This window comes from Gavialis gangeticus, unplaced genomic scaffold (genome assembly GCF_001723915.1).
Source record: "Gavialis gangeticus isolate Ggan-Ray unplaced genomic scaffold, GavGan_comp1, whole genome shotgun sequence".
NCBI classification, from domain to species: Eukaryota; Metazoa; Chordata; order Crocodylia; family Gavialidae; genus Gavialis; species Gavialis gangeticus.
The window spans coordinates 70,425,468-70,448,368 of NW_017728994.1; the positions used below are offsets into that span (position 1 = coordinate 70,425,468).

Below are 22,901 nucleotides of genomic sequence, written 5' to 3' on the forward strand. Positions count from 1 at the left end.
AGGGAGCCAGTGGGAGCACGGGGCCTGCACCGGTATCCTGGGGCCAGTGCTGGCAGGGCCCAGAGCAGGGTGGCAGGAGCGCAGGGTCCCAGCTGGCAGGGACTCTATGGAGCCAGGATAGCTCCCCCCTGACTTCCTGCTGGTTCAGCCCAGCCCAGCCCAGCTCCACAGACCCCTGCCAGCCTGTGCCCTGCTTTGGGCCCCCACTGGTGCTGGTCGTGGGACATTGGTCCCAAGACATTAGGACGTTAGTTCCAAGATGGTGACTGGGGGGTGGGGCACCTGTCAAGGGGTGGGGCTACCCATGCGGTCCTCTGCCCAAAATAATTGTCTGCCCCTGATTTTGTAGATATGTTTGGCAGATAAAATGTCTTGAATGTATGTGTTGTAATCTATAAGTAATACTATTCCCTTGGCTAAAGTAAGGCTCTAAGGCAGGGATAGGAAAAATGGTGGCTCCGGCTGGCAGCCAAACTTGATTTCCCAGCAGTCCCTGCCTGTGTTGCTCCAGCTGGTCTACATGGAGACCATGGAGGGCTGTGGCAGCACGGGGCCAGGTTCTCTATGGAGACTGACCCAAGTGACGTTGGCAGGGCATGCAGCTGGGTGAGGTGCTGTGCTGGGGACAGAGGCAGTCAGGATCTTGCAGTGGTGACAGGGCAGTGACAGCGTGGGCCAGAGCTGGGGTAGAGCCAGGATCCACTGCCCTACAGGCGTGCAGGCAGCCGACCGCAGCTGTGCCCTGGCTCTGGCCTGCACTGCCACCGCTGAAAGATTCTGGCTGTGGCTCTGGCCCTGGCCCTGGCCCTGGCCCCGGCAGCTCCCCGCCCAGCCACATGTTCTGCCAGTGTTGCTTGAGTCAGTTTCTGTGGAGCCCCTGGCCCTGTTCTGTCATGTCCGCAACTCAGACAGGAGCTGCTGGGAAATAGTCTGCTGCAGACCCAAACTGGGGCCAGACTTTGCCCGTCCCTGTTCTAAGGTTATATATGCCCCATCAAAGGCCTGTGTTACGGAGCACAGCAGTGATGCTTCCCATGCATATAAATAAATAAATGCTTTTAAGCTTTCTTTCAAATGCACAGTCACAATAATGCCCTCTTAGGTGATCACTGTGAATATTTCAGTTTTCAGAGATGGCTGTACTCTGAATTGGTTGTCATGCATCTGTGTAGTTGGGCATGTGCCAATAAGCTGTTAGCAGCATATTTAATGATGAGCAGTCAGCCCTGTACTAAGGCAACTATGTTGCATCTGTTTCTGAATGTGGCTTGTGTAGGCAGTGGGTGTGCGCTCTGTCCTGTCACTCTTAGTGTTTCTTTGACAGTGTATTAACCTTCCACTCTTGGATGCTACTCTAGTCTCTTGCTTATTGAATTAGTAACATTTTTCAATTGCTTTGCTGAAGTCGGGTAGTAGTCTTTTTTGAGGAGGAGACAGTCTTTTAGTTTGCTAGCTATTTGGAAAGTATTTTGTTTTCCACTCTTAATAGGTTGAAGAGAAGCACCTTTTACTTCTCTTACGATTTTCAGTGCAAACTATTTCAGCCCAATCTTTCTCTCATATTTCAGCTTATAAATGTATCTCTTCATGTGAGAATGGTATGGCATTCACTTTGGAATAGGTAACAGCAGCCTTGAAACATTTGTTGATACTTCAGAGTTGTATGAAGTGTGATGTAAGCAAAATGCTATCCAGTTTGAACTTGACCTTGTCCATCAGAGGACTACCACTTAGAAGTAAAAATTGCTTATTTATATTATTTGTATAGCAAATAAATGTTTTGTAGTATGGCTAAAGACTTATGGTTTTATGTACTTTAATTAGAAATTCTGCAAAAGAATCTTTCAATATAAATGTTTGCTGCATTCTTATCTTGCTCTCAGCCCTAAAAAGATCAATAGGCTCTGCAGTTCCCTTACATTAAACACCACAAAAGAAGGAATGCTTTTATCCTCAAGGGTGGGGTCTTTTGTTTGGACTGGCAGGAAGAATAAAGGATAGTGGATCCACCAGGGTCTCTCCCAGTGTAGTGCAGAAAGGATCAGACTGGAAAATGGGGAAGCCTAGGGGTAGTAGGGTTCAGGTGATCCATTGCCCCTGTACATCCCATATACAAAACCTTTCACACCCAGGTTACCAGCTCCCTACCCTGTTAATTTTGGGATTAATGCTGACCTGTTTTGCAAGTTGCATTGGCGATACTGAGATGAAGTTTTTCCTTTATAACAAGATTGTCTGGGTGTGGGGGAGAGGATTTGGTCTTCAGCAGCGCATTTCAAACACTTGATGGGGGAGATGTTACAAGTTAGCAGGTGTCTACTGTAGTTAGTTAGCTGCTGGTCTGGTTCTCTGTTGACCCAGAATTGTAAATCAGCTCGCAGGAAGGTCAAAGGTCCATCTGATCCTAGACGGCTCACTAGCTTACATGGTTAAAGTATCACTTTCTGTAGAAAACAGCACACAAGGGACCAGCTAACATCACATCCTCCTGCCTTTTGATCTCTGTTCTAAGAACCGTTACGTTGACTAGGAGTGGCCATTGGTATGAATCTGGAGTGAGGATAATAGAATCATACAAAAGTAGGGCTGGAGGGACCTTCAGAGGTCATCTAGTCCAAAATCTGTCAGAGGCAGGATCGTTCCAGTCCAAACCATCCTATCACAGATCCATTATCTATCCTATTGGTAAAACTACAGCCAACCCTGACAGCTATGAAACCACAAGATATAACACCCAAACCCACCACAAATAAGGCAGGAGAGCAATGGTGGTCAATGTCTTACTACTGTGAGGGTTTAAAAAAGAGAGACCTAAGGAAACCAGCAATGCCCCACCACTACAGGGGGAGGCAAAACCACCTATAGTTTATACTAATCTGAACAAGGGGTAAAATTCCTTCCTAAGTCCCAAATATGATGATTGATCTGATCCTAAGCAGAGGGACAAGACCCTCTAGCCAGGAACCACTGGTTTTAAGTCTCAGCAGGAGTAATGGCACAGCCTAATCAAAATCCCCAGTCTTGGCTGCAGGCAATACCCAATGCTTCAGGGGAAGACCTCTGCCATGTGTAGCAACAGGGGTGGAAAAACATTTCTTCCCAGCTTCATGTGGCAAGCCACAAAACTGAGAAGCATAAGAAATACCCATACTAGAGTATAGGCATAGCTATTCGTAGGTCATCCATGCCCCTGACTGGTGCTTGTCTAACCTGTTCTTGAAGACTTTCAGTGTTGGAAATTCCACCATTTCCCAAGGCAGTCTATGTTGTTGCCTCAGTTTTCTAACAGCAAAGGAAGGGTTTTTTTGTTTGTGTCCCCCCCGCCTCCCTCTGATATCCAATCTAAACCTACTTCGCTACAACTTCAAGCCATTGGTCACATTCTGGATTAAACTTACTTTTCCAGAATAGTAACAGGATCTGTAGCCTTAAGCATTCTGCCATCTTGCTTTTATGAAACGGATTTGGGGCTCCTAATTTCTAGTACAGCAAGACAACTAACACCCTTTTGTCATTTATTGTATTTCAGACAAGAGGAGGCTAGTGGGATCTGAGCAATGGGCTAGAGACCAGGTGTGGAGCTATGTGAGCAATAGTTGGACATTTCTCAGGCAGGGCTGCAAGTTTATTAACTTAACAACCTTGCACTGTTTTTTTTTTTCTCTTTATTCACTGTGGGGGCGGGGAAACGTAGACACATGAATTTCACATGCCTTTATAGCTTAAAGATTTCATTGTATTGGTGGCTGCCTAATACAGTTTAGGACTTTGGTTTTTATAGAGGTGATTCTAAGCTCAAAACTACTGTACACAAAAATGTTAGTACTGAGAAACCAGCATTAGCTCAGCCTTTATTCCAGTGTAATCTGATTTTCTGAAAATTGCAGTATTTTGTAATGGAAATGATAGTCTGTGTTATAGCATAAACTATTCTTTTCATAATTGCCATTGATTTTTGCATTTCTTTAAATTTCAGTGAACTACATTTTCAAAAGAAAAACGCAATTGAAGGTGGGAATGTAATGCTAGATTTCACCAATGTATCTAGATATATGTGAAACATATTAGCAGGCAGTAAAAATGAATGATGTGGAAAGTGAAGATTTTATTTTCTCTGAATATAGTCAGAGTATGGGATTGATACTGTAACTCTTGCAGCACATAATTGTTGCGTTTTTTCTTCTCTCTCACTTCTAGTGGACCTCTTGGGACTTCTGAAATGGCGATCAAACACAAATTTGCTGCAGCAGAATTTGAGGCAGTTGATGAAAGTTGATGGTGGTGAAGTGGTTAAGGTAACAGAAAAGCTAACTTTCTTTAAAAAAAAACAAAAAAAAAAAACAACTTTCTTTTTTAAATTGAGTACCTCTTGCTTTGGTACTTATAGTTTCTCATTGCTGTAGTCTCCAAGTGCCTTACAACCCTCAATGAATTTATCCCCAGAATGTAAGGTAAAGTAAGGAACTGCTGTTAAACAGAGACATGAACACAGGGATGTTCTAGAAATGTAGATATTTAAAATCTTATAGTAAAATTGTTTTTATATGCCAATTTAAATGTCAAAAGAGTTTTTATTTAAGTTTTATAATCAAAGCTTCTTTGAAATATCACTGAGGGATCTTACTCATTTTGAGCTGATAAAATAAATAGTAAAAGTTCAGGTTCTTAGATAAATGCTATATGCATTATTTTATGTTTGAATGGAGAGAGCAGGTGTCACTTCAGGGTATGGCACTGATTTTTTTTTCAGTTAAGTTTCTTGCTGAAAAAATAGCTGGGCTAGTCTACACAAGTCCAAGCCATAAAGTCATTGAGTGCTTGTATGAACCAACATAAAAGACAGCTTTATTTTTGGAAAGCAGTAGGTTGAAACTTCATATAATATGTTGTACTGTATAAAATATCGTGGTAGCCTAGTTTGTACGATGTTACATATTCATTTCTAGTTCATAACTCCTTCTTTCCCTTGCTTCAGCTCCCCTCCCATATATTTTTAAGCTGCTTCCACTTTTCATGAAAAACTTTAATCTGTCTGCTTGATCAAGCGTATTAAAAATTTTGTGTTAATAAATTCTTAATGGTTTGAAAACCTCCATCAAAAAACGTTTGCATTCCGTGCTAGTGTTTACATATTTAAAGAGATTGTTCAAGGACTTGACAGAAGTTTGACTCTTATCCATCAAGGAATATCTAGACTGAAAATGTTACCTTGTTAATTAAGAATCTTATTGTGATAGAGTTCTATATATGTGATTAGTAGGATGCAGTAGTAAAGAGTAGTAGTGTACCAAATTAGTCATGCCATATAATACATGTCTTCCTGTCAGCCCCAAAGTTCCTACCCTTGTTGTCAGCAGGCTTCAAAAATAATTTTCTTGGGTACACCCATTGCAGGAAGCCCTGGTCATGTATTTTTAAACCCGATCATGCAACATGAAAATCAAAGGATATAAATGCATGTAGCTTTGAAGCTGTTTTAAAGGGGCAGCAGCTATTACCTTCAAATTGTAGTGCGTGTGGACAAGCTTGAACCTTGCAAATTGTAGAAAAACTGCTCCGATCTTAACACTGCTTCATCCAATCAAATAAGTGACTTGTTCACGTGCCATGGAAATGCCCATGTGGTTTTGATGCTCATCTGTTAATAGAAGTTGACCAGACACAGAATTAGTTAGCAAAAATAAATGCATCTCAGAAGATGAAGAACCCCTTATAAGTAGGGTTAGTGATGTTCTAGTCATGGTGGTCTAGGATATATATAAGAAGAAGGAATTGCACTCAAATGCTTGTCTAAGACCACATACAGGCATGCAGTTTCTACCAGGAGAATCGCCATTCTCCCTGTAGAAAAGGGAAATGAGCAAATGTTGCAAACTTTTTTCCTCAGAGTAAAAATGGCTACTCTGGAGGAACAACAAAACAGGAGCAACCAGAGTTAAATCGTTCCCTGGAGAGTGTTTCTTGGGAGACCTGAATGTCTGAACACTTTCCCCAAGCTTTATTCCTCCTGGGAAACAGGAGCAGGGCTGGGGAAAAGGCTTCTTTGCTCAGAGCAGTGCAAGTTACTGGGTTATTTGCATGTGGGAGAGACCTAGAAGGGTTCCCACCAAGGGAAATTTACTCTGCCTCTTGCCAATCAGCTAATTAATGGGATGCAGACACATTCTCTCAGAGTAGGAAACCTCTTGCAGCTACTTTTCAGCAGCTGCTACTTGCCACTTGACAAGCCTGCCTCTTCCCAGGCAGTGGAGAGGACAGACTGTCAATTAAGGGGTTTTTCTAGGGATGGGGTGGTGCTAGAAGCAGTCCCCTAGTGCAGGGGTGGCCAACCTGAAGCTCTCGAGTCCAGATTTCCAAGTCTGAACTGAGTAATGTGCTCGCTGCGAGTGGTTGCATCACATGACGCGATGGTCACCATGCGCTCGTGCAAAGATTCAAGGAGATGCATATTAACTTCTGAAGAGCCGCCGGTGGCTCCGGAGCCGTGGGTTGGCCACCCCTCCTCTAGTGCCTCCTGGCTGGAGAGCTTGCCTGTGAAGATCTGCAGCAATAGGGCTAGAGGGACATCTATGCAGTCCAGGTCCTGGGCTATTTTTCTACTGGAACAAGAACTTCTGGCAGAAATTTAATGTCTCTATGTAGCCTAAGTGTATCCCAACTATGTAATTGGCCCAATAAGAGAGATCGCTCTCAAAAATCCTTGTCAACCCATTTATCTGTTATTTGCCTGTGTTAGGAAGCGATATTAAATAGTTGTAAAGCACCTGTTACCATTCCACTAAACTTCTGCTAAATCTTTTACTTTCATGTTGTACAGATCAGGGTATCCTGCCTACTGTCTAGTGAAGATTCATCCACAGTAATTGTGACAGAGGCCTGTAGGTTTTGAGGGAGGGACAGAAGGTTGTGTCTTACCGTTTATTATTTCTCATGCCTGCATGTTTGCTGTTGCTTGATAATTTTGGGTCCGAGTTTATTCACTCATGAAGAGCGAGAGAGAGAGAGAGAGAGAGAGAGAGAGAGAGGGTGTGTGTGTGTGTGTGTGTGAGACTATCAAGATAAATCAAGCTGGACTTCTTTGCTTTGAAATTATTTAGCATGAGACTGACTTGCTCGTCCATGTTTTATACTGAGATAGTCTCATTCTCAAACATTGCATGATCCTGTCCAGTAACAATGTAGAGACTGAATTCTGAAATACTTGCTCTAATACAGGAAGCTTTCTGTTCAAATATTGTATGTGTATATATCAATTTTTGACCAGTCTTCATATAAATATTAATTTTAAATTAAACTGGGTAGAGGAAAAATATTAAACACTTAATTATTAATACTTAAATACTTTAATTAATATTAAATAATTAACACATTTAATTGGGTGGGGAAAATCACTAGAAAACAAAATATGAAAAAATATTTGTTCCAATTTCCAACTAACTAGCTTTTGTAGTCATTTAGAAATAAAAATAATTGTGTATGTGGATGAATTAAATATCATCTTGAAATTTTCATTTCAAGTTTCCTATGAAATATAGTAACTGAATATTTATCTGCAGTTCCTACAAGATACACTGGATGCACTTTTTAACATAATGATGGAGAATTCAGAAAGTGAGACATTTGATACGCTAGTGTTTGATGCTTTGGTAAGTTTACATTTCAGCTAAACCCCAGTTACAAAAGTAAGTAAATACTTTAAGAACTGTCTAATCTATAAAAGAGCCCTCTTATTTCATAAGCAGCTGTTATGTTGATTAGCTAAAAAATTATACAGTTCCATGCTTGTGTATTTAAAATGGCTTTTTAACACTTAGTGCTGCTTAAATGAAAAGAGTATTGAGGTTTCATAGCAACAAATGGTTTTATTGAGGTTTAAGATACAAATGGTCATGTTGGTTGACAGAGTGAGGGACCAAAACAGTTTCAGTTCCTGTATTAAAACATAACACGTGCATCCACTGCATATAGTATGTTATACATTTTATGTATTATAGTTTATGTTGTACATGGACACTAATGTTGGTCTAGAGAAAGAACCATCTCTCTGTTAAGAACTGAAAATCAATAAAGGAATGGAAGATATTAGGAATGTATATCTTTTCTTTTGGCTTTTTCCTTTTCCTCTTCTTTTACCAGGGGTCAGAGTTGGTGTCTCTGACCATGCATCGATATAACATTTGAAGTCCAGCACACACCTTTTGAAACGATTCAGTCAGGGAGCAGACATACACATCCTTTAAAGTATTCCAAAACAACCCTGGGGGAAGCACTTCATTTTGAAGAGAGCTGAAGGAGCAGGGAGAATGGGGTGGACAGCCAATGAGTGTTTTCCTGTGCATTCAGCCATTGTGGGGGCTGGAGAGCAGAAATCCTTGAATGCCTCTGTACCTCCAGTGTTGCAGTTCTTTTGAGGGGAAAGGAGTCTCCTGGTTTGGGGATGGAAGGCAAGGTCTCCTAGCAGGTTCTAGCAGGAGGGTGGTCCAGTGTTCATCAGGGCACAGAGGCTAGGAAGCCCTAGCCACAGGACTTGTCTACCCTGTCATACTACCTGATTGGAAAGACACAATTGAATGACACTGCAGGAATTCCAAAGTACTCTGGCAGGTTGGATGTGGGAGGGAGCCTCTCTGTCTATTTGTGACCTGAAGTGTTTCAAACAGGAACAGAATTTGGAGCGCTTCAAATGAACGATTGCCAAGGGCTCTATGTTCTTTATGATAGTAACGAGGCTCATTTTGGAGTAATTCAGACAAATAGTTTATGGCAGTGTACAGGATCCAACATTTTGCAGCTAATAGAATCCTTTTTTCTGATCTTGCAGGTATTTATCATTGGACTGATTGCTGACAGAAAATTCCAGCATTTTAATCCTGTATTGGAAACTTACATTAAGAAGCATTTCAGTGCTACTTTAGCCTACACGTGAGTGTTTAAATTTTTTTTTCCTAAATGGAAAAAGATTGCTGAACATATGTGTTCAGATCCTATTCAAATTACCCTTTGTGTAATTTTAAATAGTATTTACCTATTAAACTTGAGGGGAAAAATGGGATGAGATGAAAGATAGCTTTGCTTTAATTTTTCAAACTTGAATTATTTAAAAAAAAAAAAAAAAACCAAACAAGCAGCCATGCTGTCAATTTTGTGGCATAACACACTGAGCTTCTGGTTTTCAATGAGGTAGTGATAGATGTCTCTCCTTAAAATTTCATATGGGAAAGTGTTTATTAAAACTAACGAACAAACCCCATGACAACTATTCATTGAACTTGAGCAAGAAATAATGCATCTTAGAATATTTTAAATCCCTTTGGTCTGTAGTGTGGAATTGATGTTCTGTCTGTCTCTAATTATCTGTCTACAATTCTCATCTTAAACAAAGAAAACATCCAAACAGGTAGAAAAAAAAACCCCAGCCTGCTGTTGTTTTGAACATGTCTCCTTGCCCTTTGTTGCTGCCCTTTCAGAGTACTCTTGTTAGATGCACATTGATACGTAGACAATTTTGCTTAGCAGTTTTTCTTTTTTGGGCTGAATTTTGGTAGCTAACTTAACTTTACATACTACGTGTACAGTAAAATGTTCAAACAGTAGTCATAAGGAAAAAATGAGGCCCTCGGCTACTGGTATCCCATTAACTGCCATGGCTTATATGGTCCTACACTGTAAATATTTTAAAATATCACTTGTACTATGTTTAATTTTCTTTAAACCCCTACCTTCTTGCATATTAAAAAATAGTAACTGGTAAATTATATTTATACTAATTTAAAACTGGGAGCCTAATATATTCTGGTTTTAAAATATGACTTCTGGTCAGGAAATAAAGAGGCCGTTTTGATTAGTTCATACAAATACAGTTTAAAACCCCTTAAGTTTGGGGAGAGCACTACTTTTTTATATACCAGCTGCTACTGTATAAATGTGGAAAGAATACATTTTATCACTGGTCCACAGGGAAAGTGAACAAAAGGGTGGCAGGTCAAATGGCCACTACTGTTGATTTTTATGTTATAATGTAATTTAGAAATCTAGTTACAGCTACTGATGATTGTTTGCACTGTTCACTTGCACATCTTCATATTCCAAGGGTTTTGTCAATAGTTGTTAAGCTCATCGCACATGTTTTATTTATGGGTATCGTGCAAATTTTATAAGTGGATAAAATGAGCTAGACCTGGTCTAGGGCTAATGTAAGAACAGCATTAAGATTGTGAATTACTTTATTAAACACGAATAATAAATGTATCTTCATTTTCATTACTGATATGTATATTTCAGAATACAGAATTCTTAGTGGGAAATATCTCAATAACATGTTTGCATTCTTTCCTTTCTTTTTTGTGTTCTTAACAGAAAGCTGACAAAAGTTCTAAAAACCTATGTGGATAATGCTGAGAAAACTGGTATAAATGATCAACTTTTTAAAGCTATGAAAGCTCTAGAATATATATTCAAATTTATAGTGAGATCCAGAATATTATTTAATCAGTAAGTAACAGTTATCAAAGGCCCAATTTTGTTCTGTCTTAACTTTAATTTCCTTCTGTATTAATTGCAGTTGCGTGATATAATTTTGTTATGAATTTGGTTTCTTTTGTATTTTCTATAAATATTGTACTTGCTTGTAGAATGTTATGAAACGAGCCAGTTTTCATAAGGACTCTAGTTACTTAAGGTCATGCACAACCATTACATTTATACAGGTAGAATCACTGTTTTTGGTAGAAAAGATAAGCATACAAACTTTTTTTTTTTTTTTCTAACTTCATCAGGAGGAAACTTTGGAAAAGATGTTCCAGGTGTCAATATGTTTTTCTCTCTCCAGAACAGATGCCTGCATGCACCCCTCCTAATCTGAGGTGGGAGGTGATGAGAGAGTGGGGTTGGGAGTTTTGCAGTGCTGCTCCCTTCTCCCTTCTCTTCCTTGACTAGTCTGGGAGGTGAGAAAAGCTGGGGGCAATTCTTCTGACATCTTCCCCAAACCAGGGGCTGTCTGATCTGGGGAACTGATTGGAGGCTTGGGCCCATATTCACTCTGCTCCCTGGCTAGAGTTGGGGAGTAGCTGCACATAATATCTTTGAAGTGCTTTTCCTCACCTACCCTGTGGGGCACTTTAAGCCTCATTACTCAAGTCTTCCCAGGACTAGGAGGAATGGAGCAGTGTGTGGCCCTTATACCTTCCCCACACCAGTTTGGGGAAGATGAGGAGTGAGTATAGCTGCTAAATGCTCGTACTGCTTCCTCTCCCTGAACAATTGATAATTCCGTTATTAAATTTCTCAGAAATTTACTCTGTTAGAAAGGAATGTCTGTGGCCTAAAGCTGAGAACAGTGTAGTTTATAACAGTTTTTCTTGATACTATGTTTATTTACCTTGCATCAATTTTATTTCATCCCAGAAGCATAAGAAAAGGCTTAAACAATAGGTTTTAAATGGAGGTTTTATAGACTCCTGTGTGGTGTGAAGATAGTTTGGCCATGTTGCTACCAGTTATTTCCTTGTCCTCCTGCTATTAACTTTATGGTTTGTAATAATCCTATCACAGCTGTCAAACACTGAATATTCCCTGGGTTAGTTGGACAGCTCTCTTCCTGCTTCTCAACCTTTCCCTTTCTTTGACAAGTTTTTTAACCCTGTCTCGTACATTTAAATTGTGAAGATATGTGGGTATACATGCAAAATGACATCATATTATATTTATAATGCTTCCATTCCATCAGTCATAACTTCATGATCACTGGGTATGACTGGAAACAGAATATTTAAAGGAGGCCTTAACTATCCAGGGGCTCTTGCTGTACTTATAATATGTGGTTGTTTAATAAGGTTAAATAAATTTGTTGATATGAATTTGGAATGTCAGGGTTATTTAAAGTGGAAAACCCTTGAGAGATGTCATTGTCTTAAACAAGTGGCAACCAGTCCTTTATGCCATACTACACCATCCTGTATTCAATATATCCACAGATAATGGTGTGGAAATATGGAAATGTCTAAATTTATTGGATTTATTCTTACTTTAAAAAAACACATTTTCCTTAGTTTTAATCCAGTTATGAAGGAAATAAGGAACCCAAGAAAATTTGTTTCTAAAATTACTTGAAATCTTAAGCCGCGTCCACATGAATGCGCATGTGTGTGTTGTGGCATCTCAAAGGACTGGGCTGTTTCATGCTGGCTCCGTGCCAGCATGTGGGGTTTCTGGCACTGCAGGTGGGAGCTGCGCACATTCGAGCTGGGCCAGGTCCATGCTTCCACGTGAGGCTTCCAGCACTCCAGTGGGGGAGCCACATATGGAGGCACAGAGCAAACCCAGCTTGATGGTGTGTGGACCAGGAGCCATCGGGAGTTTCATGCCATCCAGCTGAATGGACTCTGTGCCACCGTGTGTGGCGCTCCATTGGAATGCTGGAAGCCCCACATGAAGGCATGGAGCTTGTCTGGCCCAATGATGTGTGGCTCCTGCCTGTAAGCAAGTTTACCATGTATTTTTCTGACCTGAGATGTAGCTCTGCCTATTTGTTATAGGTTATAACAAGGTTATTACAAGGAATTTATGTAGACCCGTGAAGTGACTAACTTTGCCAGCCTTTCTGTATATTAGGCAATGTAATTTATATCTGTAGTATTTTTGCTGTGAGATTCATAAAGTATTGAATGTCACTTGTGCTGTTTCTGGTCCTACAAATCATTTTAAAAGAGGAAAAATAATTATCTCTAGCTGAAAATTAGATTTACAGACAGAATGACCCATTGGTGTTGTCCATTGGATTTCCTGGTCCTAAGCAGTAATTCAGAATGTTTTAACAGTAGGAAATCGTAACAGTGAATGACTTGGAACAATGAATTAATGAGAGAAGCTACCAAATGTGAATGCTACAATAATTGGCCCACTGTTGTAAAATTGAAACCCTGTATAATATGTGGTAATTGTTTAAACACATTAAAATTGGTGTTACATTGTAGATCTGTGCTTAAATATCCTCAGGACTAGTGTTTCATAGGACGTACTAACAAGGAAATAGTCTTGTGGTTATGGTACAGGGTTGTCAACCCAAGACGGTTTATTTTCACCGACAACCAAACTTTTTTACTGACGTATATTTTACATAACGTAATATATAACACTTCTGCCAGGCCCTGGACAAGGCCATGTTCAAATTTAGGAAATCAAATTAAACTAAGACTTGAACATGTGAAATACTTAGGCTGCAGTGCTGTTGACCTAGAAGATCAAAGCCACATGGTTGAGTAAGTAGTCTCTATTTTGATTTAGCTTAACTAGACAATGAAACTGAAGGAAATAAGAGAAAAATACACTTATTAGTGTATTAGGTCTTGGTGCCATGTAAGAAAAGGGATTATCTGCATACATGAGACATAGTGAAAGAAACACAAAGAAAACTGGGGTGGTAGGCTGCCTTGACTGGGCTGGCCCTGAGTACAATTCTATCCATCCACTTCTTGCATGCTCCAACCCTCAAAATATGTGGATGAGGCCACCTTGGGTCCATCCCTCTGCAGCTGTCCTGACATAGTAGAGATTAAGGTCTTGAGAACTTGCTAAGTGTCCATCTATTTGATATTTAACACTAAATATAAATTATTCAGATCATACTTGACTGAGCCTTTGTTTTGTGGTCTTTCCATTTTATAATGTTCTGTTCGATTGAAAAACTTAGAAGAATTTTAGAACTTTCTTAAAATGCCGAGTTCCATGCAAGGAATTGTCAGTTGTCATTTGAATAAAAAATGCCTGATGCAGAACCAATTTCCATTATTCATACAGGCTATGTCTTGGTAATTTTCTGGTTACCCCTTTCTAACTCCTTATATTATTCATTTTGTGCTTTGTGCTTATATTATGTAAACCATTGTTTGTTTTTCAGACTCTATGAAAACAAAGGCGAAGCAGACTTCATGGAATCTTTGCTGCAGCTATTTAAGTCCATCAATGAGATGATGAGTAGTGTCTCTGATCAAACTGTCATAGTGAAGGTATGTGTTTCAAAGAACAAAATCTTAGCTTTACATTTCCATCTTGCGGCTGGATGACAAAAAAAACCCTTTTGTTGCCCTGAGAAACAATAGTTATATAGTTGATGAAACACTAGCTTGTATTGTGCCCAAGACTGTATTTTGCTCTGAAAAAGTTAACATATTCATGTTCCTAATAAAAGGTCTGTCCAGTTATGGAGACGTTTACTGCATTGTTGCAAATGTTACTCTTTTAAGTACATTTACTGTGCAGGTCACTGAAGTTTAACTTCTCACTTGCTTGTTTTTATCAGTGTAACTAGACACGTTCATCAGGTACTGATGACAGTATAGTTTACCCCAGGCAATGACATTTATACCCTAGGCTATTTTGTAGCTACAGTATAGTACCTTAAGTCCTAGTTCACTTTTTTTGTGCAGGATCAGGTAGTGATTCAGGCTAGAAATCTTTCTCTTCTATTCTCCCTTTGATGTAGTACTGGTTCTCAGTAGACTGGCCTTTAACACTGATAAATATGTATGAGTCTTCAACTGAAACTGGGTGCAGGAGCCTTCTACAATGGCATTAGATAACAGGGTTTCTATTTACAACAATCTAACTAATATTAGTGTAGTACCACAGATGCCATCCTGTATCACTGCAAATGTGCCAGTCCTGTAAAATACATTGGTGCAGCACATCTACCCAAGGGTAAGAACTGCTCAGTAAGCAGATGTTTAATGCTCAGATAACCTCTTCACAGAGGACATACCCTTATCTCTAATGGAGTATGTAATAAAGCTAAAACTCTTAGCTATATCATGAATTGGTTGACTAGTGATGGACAGGGTGGTGAATCAGCAAGTGGTGGGTTTGCTCCTGCTCCTCTCTTCCTCTTCCTCTTGCTTGGGTAAGCAGTGGGTCATCAGTAATGAAGATTCTGAACCTTTGGGAGGAGTGAAGTCACGCTTGCAGACTGCTTAACACTCTGGAAGAGCTTGGTGTTTGGCAGCAGTTTGGAAATGTAGAGATGCATTGATTGTTAAAGCCATGGATAGTAGCTGAAGTAACTGCAGCTTTTTCTTCTGTCATGATATACTTTCAGGGTTTCTCAGACAAGAATCCCACAAAAACCTATAGTTACCCTGGAGACAGTAATGGAATCACCACTAGTTTAAGAGGAGGCCCAGTGGATGTCTTTGGCAGAAGTCTAGTGAACAGGAGCCAGAGATACTCCACGATTAAAAGGAGTAATCCTGACAAACTGATTCTTGAATCCTGATAGAGGAGCAGTTTGCATCTATTTGCAAATGTCCAACCAGCTGAGTCTGGTATTTTCAGCAGTTATAAAGGCTAAGCTAAAGGGGAGAGGTCACTAACTTGTATTTTGTTGGACTGCAATGTCAAGACCAGACTGAGGCATATGAAAAAAAAGTGGAGGATTTGCATCTATCAGAAATGCTGTATAGTACTCTCTTGACCAAACTACATATCCTGAGTGTAAAAGAGTATCTTTCAATATTGGAGATAACAAAGAGCGTAGACTTTTTCTCAGTGGCTTTGGTTTGCTATTTGATGATTAGTAATTAAGGCATTCTCAGACTGTGAAGATAAAATACAGAATTTAATAGCCTGGGACCAATTTGTGACTCCCACGTGTGCAAGGCAGATGCAGTTGGGTTTTTCCTTGTTAGGAATTAAAGGCCAGGGATCAGCCATCAGATTGCTGCAGAGCTGAAGTCAGCTGTAGAAGCCACGGAAGTAATGCTGTGTTTTGAATATAAGAGGCCAAACTAGTGGTAAATGCTGTTACGGATTTGAGATTCAGACCCCTTAGATCTAGTGAGGTCATAAAGGCTGCTTGCAGAAGTTAAAAAAACAAACAAAACAAAAAACCGTGCTTTACTTTAAACTCCATGTGCTCCCACGCTGAGACAGTGCATGCCCAGAAGACGCACCATGTTAATTGGACCCAGATCACCTGATATCTGTAGAGATCAGGTGCTTTAATGGGGCTTTTTTGTCACTTTTATCTAATAGTCGATTGACTCAGCTTTAGATAAAAGCATCAAAAAATGCTGCTGAAGTGCCCGATCTAGACAGGCGGTGCAGAGCTGGGTTGAAGTAATGTGCTACTGCTTCCAGTAAAACGCAGGTTTTTTTAAATTTATTTATTCATTTATTTTTTTATGCATCTGCAAGCAGCCAAAGTGCTGCACTGTGACGCCCAGCAGTTTAAATCAGAAGATGACCCAATATCACAAATCCTGAAATTTATGAAGGGCAGATACAAGGGGGAGAAAAAAGGGACACTGGAAACAACTGAATCCTCCCTAGCAATTTCTCTTTTATAATGAGAGGTCAGGACCAAAGATATAGTAAATCTTAACATGTGAACTAAGAAGGTCAGTGGGAGTGGAGCAGATTATTAAGGAAGGGGCACAGTGTTTGGCCTTTCAAAATCACCTGCTGCTGCATGAAGGAAGCTGAGCATAGTAGAACTTTTATATTTTATAGTGGTTCAATGTAAGAACTGGATATGGGTCAGCAAAAGGGAATGATACAAAAGGAGGTGTAGCAGTGAAATAAAGGAAACAAAGGAATTCATGGAAATAATGGTATTATGTAGGATATGAGGAAACTGGTGTTTGGAAGGTTTTAAATGTTCTCATGAAACATTAGTATGTGGTAGGAGTCTTTTTAGCACTACATATATGATTCTCATCAGAGAGATTCTGTGTAAGGGATGATGAGGATGGAAAGAACAAATGACATAGAAAGTATGCAGAGGGGCTCTCAAATGTTCTAGCAAAGGCCAGAGAAGTCCCAGAGGTGTAGTAGTAAACTGTTTTATGGTCTTATCTGCAACTTGGAACAGGACAATTGGTTCTGGAAGATACCTTGTTACACTCCAACTCCTCAGAGTATTTCTGTTTGGGTACTTGAAAACATTGCAAGGTCAGGCATGTAGTCCTTTTTGACATTGTCTGGAACTTGTTTTATTTTTTAATGAACATTTGTTAAATGTTTCCTCTTCTGTAATTAATTTACTCTCTGCCATTCCATCATTTGTCGTCTTGATGCTGAACGTATTACATTATTTTGCTCAGAATACAAAATTGTTAATATTTTTGCTTTCTGTGGTTCCTGAGGCTGCTTAGTTATGCTCAAAGATCCCCTGAAGTATGGCAGTTTTTCACCTGTAATTAGATATAGATTAGATTAGGCTATGAGCTTAAAATAAGAGTATGAAAACTAGATATTCTAGGCATTCTTGCCATTTTATGGTGCTTTGAATTTGCCTTTTGTTGTTAATGTTTTGAGCTGGTCTAACAAGTTATGCATGTTTTCTTGAGTTTGTTTTACTAATAATGGCATGGTTGTCGTGTTGAAAAGCCAACGTTATGCTGTATTCATTTATGTTGCTTTTATCACTTTATGGATTAGGCTTGCTGTCTTTATGTATATTTGGGATTTTGGAACATAGTTTAGTCAAAGGAACTGAGGTATGCATATCTAACAAAAAGGGAGGAGGTGAAAACGCTAAGTATCTCTTGCCATTGTGTTACTAGGGTAAGAACATTTGCCACTTTCAAGCACAGGCAGATGGGGCTGTTGCTGGGATGGGTATCCAAGGTCTTGTATGACCGTAATGGGAAAATCAACCCACACAACAGTTAAGGCATCTCAGAGTAAGGGGACATAAGCAAGAGCAGGGTTGGGCAAAATGGTGGATCTGGCTGGTGGCCAGACTCCATTTCCCAGCAGCCTCTGCCCATATGGATGGGCCGGTTTCCATTGAGACACCAGCAGCAGCTGCACTGTGATAGCGTGAGGTCAGGGTTTTTGTGGCGACTGACCGCAGCGGTGCTTACAGGGTGTGCAGCAGGGTGCAGAGCTGCTCCGGAGCCGGGCTGGGAACTTGTGGTACTGCCAGGGCAGAGCTATGATTTGCAGCCTGCATGCGCCAGGGGTAGGGGTGTGTAGGCAGCAGATCGCAACTCTACCCTGGCTCTGGACCATGCTGCCGCCGCCTCTACATCCCAGCCTGACTCCGGAGCAGCATCCCACTTTGCTTAGTGATAATCCAGACTATTCCAGTCTGAGGTGAGGGGAACCCTAAAATTATTTCACAACCCAAGGGGAAGCTACCCAGATTGGGCAGAGATTCCCCTGGTGCAGCTATGGGGAATCCAACTCTGTAAGGGCAGTGAAGTTGAGGTGTGCAGGGATAAGGAGCACAAACAGTCTGTTCTTTGGGACAAGTAGCGGGACAGCAGGGAGAAACTTGGGACTCCAGTGGTATCTTGTACACTACTTTGTGACATTTTTCTTTTTCCTTTTTGCTGATACTTTCTGTTGTCTGACAGTATGTCAGTAGTCATAAAAATATTATGAGATTTGTGTTTCTTTAGATTAAGTTTTGTATTTGGCCTTATGCATAATTCTTCCTTTCCAAGAACTGGCCAGTTCTTTTAGCAATGATGAAAAAGAAATAATTTTCTGAGTGTTTTCCCAAGATCCTAATTGCCTGATTTCTGCCCTTGTTTTAGTCTGCTAAAGCATTCCCCTAACTTCCTTTTTTAGAATGAATCTAACTTTCTTGCATGCTTTCTGACAGGTCAGTTTGTAACACATAGGTACGTGTAAACTTTTGAGTATTCTAGGAGAACAGATGCAAATGGTTGAAGATGGATAAAGTATTGTTGAAATGAACTTGTTAAAAGGTAGTCATTCTTTTATTCCCTTAGGGCATTTATACACATACGTTTGTCTGCTTCAAAGTGCAGGAAATCCAGAATGTTGGAGCAGACTTGATTAATCGAGTCTGCAGAGCACACGAACTGACGTGCCCATTGCTGTGTTGTGTGCATTTGTATAAACGGCAAAATGTGTGTTAGTGCTAAGAAAATGGCAGTGGTACGTTTTGAAACTAAAGTGCCTTTGTGTATTTGCTCAAAAGAGCACTGCCGTCGTTTTCTCAGCGCTGATGCGTATTTTGCCATTTAGACAAATGCATGTGACACAGTGCCGGGTGGTTTTAAAAGTGCCTGGTGCTGTCGCATGTATGTGTTCATATGCACTTAGACTTCTCTTGTCCTGTTAGTTCATTCATAAGAATAATTTCCATACCTTAATAGAAGACTTTTATGTGCTACCTTCTGGAAAGCATTCTCGTTTCCCTGATGGAAGATAGTGTTGAAATATGCACAAAACACTCCTTAAATATGGTAGAAGGTACATTACTACAGAAGCAGGTAAATACTACTTCAGTGTGTCCTATAGAAAACTTATAAATCTGTTTGGATTGTTATCATATTGCAAAGACTAGTGTAGAAAATTAAAGTGTTAATGTTAACAGATATTCAGCTGTTGAAACATAAATTCAGGATTCTAGATGGAGTTGCACACTCCTTCCCAAATTACTAATCTATCATGACACTTCATCTATGTGAAGCAGTAACTGCCACTGCAGATTTGTTCTGAAATTTTCATAACTATTTTCCTCGAGTTGATTATACTTAGATTTTTCAGGCTGTCTGTTAAAGGAATAGGCCATCAAATTGACATTGTACTGTGCCAGATGAATAATCGGAGTCTTATGCTCTTAGCTAAAATTCTCTTTTCTTTTTAACTATTAAAATATTTGTCTTAGTGAAAATTGATGAACTATTCTTGAATATAGCTCAGCTCTGGTATGACTTCTTATATTTTGATTTTTTTTAACAAATACCATCCATTGCCTTGGGAACATATGCAGACATTTTAAATAGGAAACGCACTGTAAAAATTGCACAAAGATGCAGGGCTGTAAAATTCAAAGCAGAATTTTTAAGCAGGGGCTTTGAATATATAACTAATCCAAGATTATGCATACATTTTCTTGGCATGAAAATTTTGTGTCAAATGATCCATGTTTATAAATTTGACTTGTTTTTGTGAGATGTAATTCTCTTATAACAGAAGCAGTTTAGCATAAGGAACGTGCTATTTGTACTTTGAAACGAGCCTAGTCCACAGTTTCAAAGACACTCTCAACATCCTTATTGATGTGAATTGCTCCTTGGGTTTAGGCGCTTCACTTCTCCACTTTTTCTGTTTTGTGTATCTGGATTTGATTATTTTACTGATTAAGTTCAGGAAATACATGCTAGCATTATAACATTGTTTAGCTTTGCTTTCCAAGTAGAATATTACCATAATCTTAATATTATTATGTTTGCAATCCAGATCCATCGAGCTCACAGTCTGTTTTGTACTAGTAAAATAGCATTTTATTGCATCTTCAGTATTAAATGTGTATTATCAAACACATTTAGAAAGGAATGAGCCCAGGGTAGATTTTTCACCAACTGTATAAAAGGTTCCAAACAAAAGAACAGGACCTTTCACATAACCATGTGGGGAAAATAAATCTCCAGCAGCAGTAGATAGCCACTTTATTCTCTGTTTCTCCAACAACTTTTCCCCCGGCAGTCCCTTCTTCCTCTCCTTACTGTCATACCCTACTCTCCCTGAGCACATGGAAGTGAGGAACAAATTTGAAAACAGTAACTTTGGAAATTAAATGCGACTCTAGCAATTTGCAGCAAGTATCCAGATACTTAGTTCATCCACAATTGATGCTTGTTGCCTTTTTTGAAACTGCTGCAAGGTTACCACAGATACTCCATAAATACACTTTTGAGCAACACTTTGGCATTTACTTATATGTAGTACAAACTATGCCTGATATCAGTCCAAAACCAAAAGGCTCATGATTTACCCTATGGTTCATTAGCCTGGGCCCCACCAGAGTCAACAGCATTTCAAGCCATGGTGACCTTACAGCTCAGCACTGCTCAGTATGTGGGTGTGTACTCCAGATTCCCACCCCCACCAAGGTTCCATTTATTAATTAGCCCCCTCCCCCCCATTTATGATATGACAAGAACACCTGGTTCCAAAGTCCTGGTACCCTCTAAAAATGTATATGTAGGTGAGGCATAGGGCAACTTGGTTCAACTCTACCTCATGTAGCGTGGGGCCACACTGCTCATGTGAGATGGGCCAGGCTGAGAGCAGGGTCAGCAGAGGATTCTGGGTTGTTTGGGGCCTCATTTGATGATATTTGCCACATATTTAAGGCAGGTGAAGAAGCAGGAAACAAGAAATTGGAAATGGGAAAGAAAAGGCACAGCTCCCTGGTTGGAGTGAAGGGGAAGCCAAATGTATGCAGTGTCATGGCTCACCATGACTTGAAAAAGAGTCAGTGGTGAGGGGGCCTGCACTTAATGGACACTACCATACATCTTATTCAGATGGGTTGCACTACCTATGGTAGACATTGCTTTTTGGCCTCTTGTGGGCTTAGATCAAGCACAGCAGCCAGGTGGAAGTTTAGCTACTGCCCTGTAGCTTTGATTGACAACCCAAGAGGCAGGAGCAGAGAGTGGTGAGATGGCAGCTGTGGATGCTGGTGATCTGAGAACAGAAAAGCAAAGGTTGGAGAAGGAGAGAAGAGACTAGATGGAGCAGAATCATGAATGTGGAGATTCAAACCGAGAGCTGGAATCTGATTGGCAGCTGGTGAAGCAAAGCATGAAGATGAAGGCAAAAGCAACAGCAACTGAACCTCTGCAGGGAAGAGCAAGTTAGAAGAAGAGTGACGGGAAGAAGACAGAGAGTAGCCAGACCAGGTAAAGCAGCAGCAGAAATTAGAGAGCTGAAGAAAAGCAGAGAGGAGGAGCTGCACGACAGAATCTGGAAGGGGGAAGTGAATAGAGCCAGGATGACAGGGACAAGGAATCCAGAGAGACATTGAGGCTCAGGGTACATGTGACAATGATTAAGGAGAAGGCATAGGAGTGATGGACGATGGAGAGGTATGACTTTTTTGATTGGATTTTGATCGATATTTTGAAAATGAACCCCAAGTACTTACAATGCACGATGGTCTACCCAAATGGGAGGTCATGTGGTTTCACAGTCTGGCACAGAGGGGCCTATGAGCAGTTCTGGAGAAACTGCAAGGAAATGGAGGAGAAGGAAGAACTGCAAGGACTTATTTTTGCTGCTGAACAAAAGTCAAGGGAGTGAGTCATTTGGTCAAGGGGGAGAAGGGTGAAGCAACACTAGGGAGGAATGGTATGTTGGGATTGGAGATGGAAGGTTCTGCTGAGCTGGAAGGAGGTAATGGTAGGGAGGAGACAGCAGCGTCCTTTCTCAATATAGAAGCCCTGGAGAACCTAGTGAGAGTGATGGGGATGAGGAAGTGAGGAGGGACAGAGTCACTGATCATCAGCAATGACATGGACAGACCCATAAGACAAGAGAGATGAGGACTAGTGGCTTCTACCTTTTTCTTTATTATGGTGTTATGTGTTGCAACTTTAAATGTGAGAAGTCTATTAATAAGGAAGAGGTGGGACTGAATGGCAGCAACTTTAAGGTCTATTGACATGGACATAATATGTCTAGAAGTGTGTGGACTACCATTGGGAAACAAATATAAATATCTGGAGAAGAGATGGGGTTTGGAGTGGTCATGGTGAGCAGGGACAAATGCAAACAAGGTGGCAGGGGTAGAGGTGTTAATTAAAAACCTGGGGGTTAAAGTCAAGCAAGTGCAAGTGTTAGTAGAAGGAAGAATGCAGAGGGTGTTGTTGGAACCAAAAGAGATGGAGGTAGAGTTGTTTATCATATACGCACCTGTGGAAAGGGAAGAGAGTGTGGCTTTATGCTAGAAGTTGGAAATGTAGAGCATGGGGGGGACGATGCACACAGCTGGTGACTTCAAATACGTAATTAAGACAGGAGATGGAAGGGAGGGGGAATTAGACAGTTCCTTGAAGATGCTAAAGAAAATTATCAAGGAAGAAGGTTTCAGGGATGTGTGGGTGGGAGAGAAAGCACATACAAGTGTGAACGCAGGAGGA

General features: G+C 40.4%; 1 protein-coding gene across 2 annotated transcripts in view; it reads left to right on the forward strand.

Moving 5' to 3' along the window:
- Window positions 1–22,901, forward strand: part of DOCK1 (dedicator of cytokinesis 1) — a 599,368-nt gene that overhangs the window by 125,092 nt on the left and 451,375 nt on the right. For both annotated transcript variants that reach the window (XM_019502991.1, XM_019502992.1), the window contains exons 19-23: window positions 4,198–4,295; window positions 7,557–7,646; window positions 8,822–8,922; window positions 10,357–10,491; window positions 13,895–14,003. In XM_019502991.1, coding sequence (XP_019358536.1) covers window positions 4,198–4,295; window positions 7,557–7,646; window positions 8,822–8,922; window positions 10,357–10,491; window positions 13,895–14,003 — 533 coding nt within the window. The remainder of the gene's footprint in view (window positions 1–4,197; window positions 4,296–7,556; window positions 7,647–8,821; window positions 8,923–10,356; window positions 10,492–13,894; window positions 14,004–22,901) is intronic.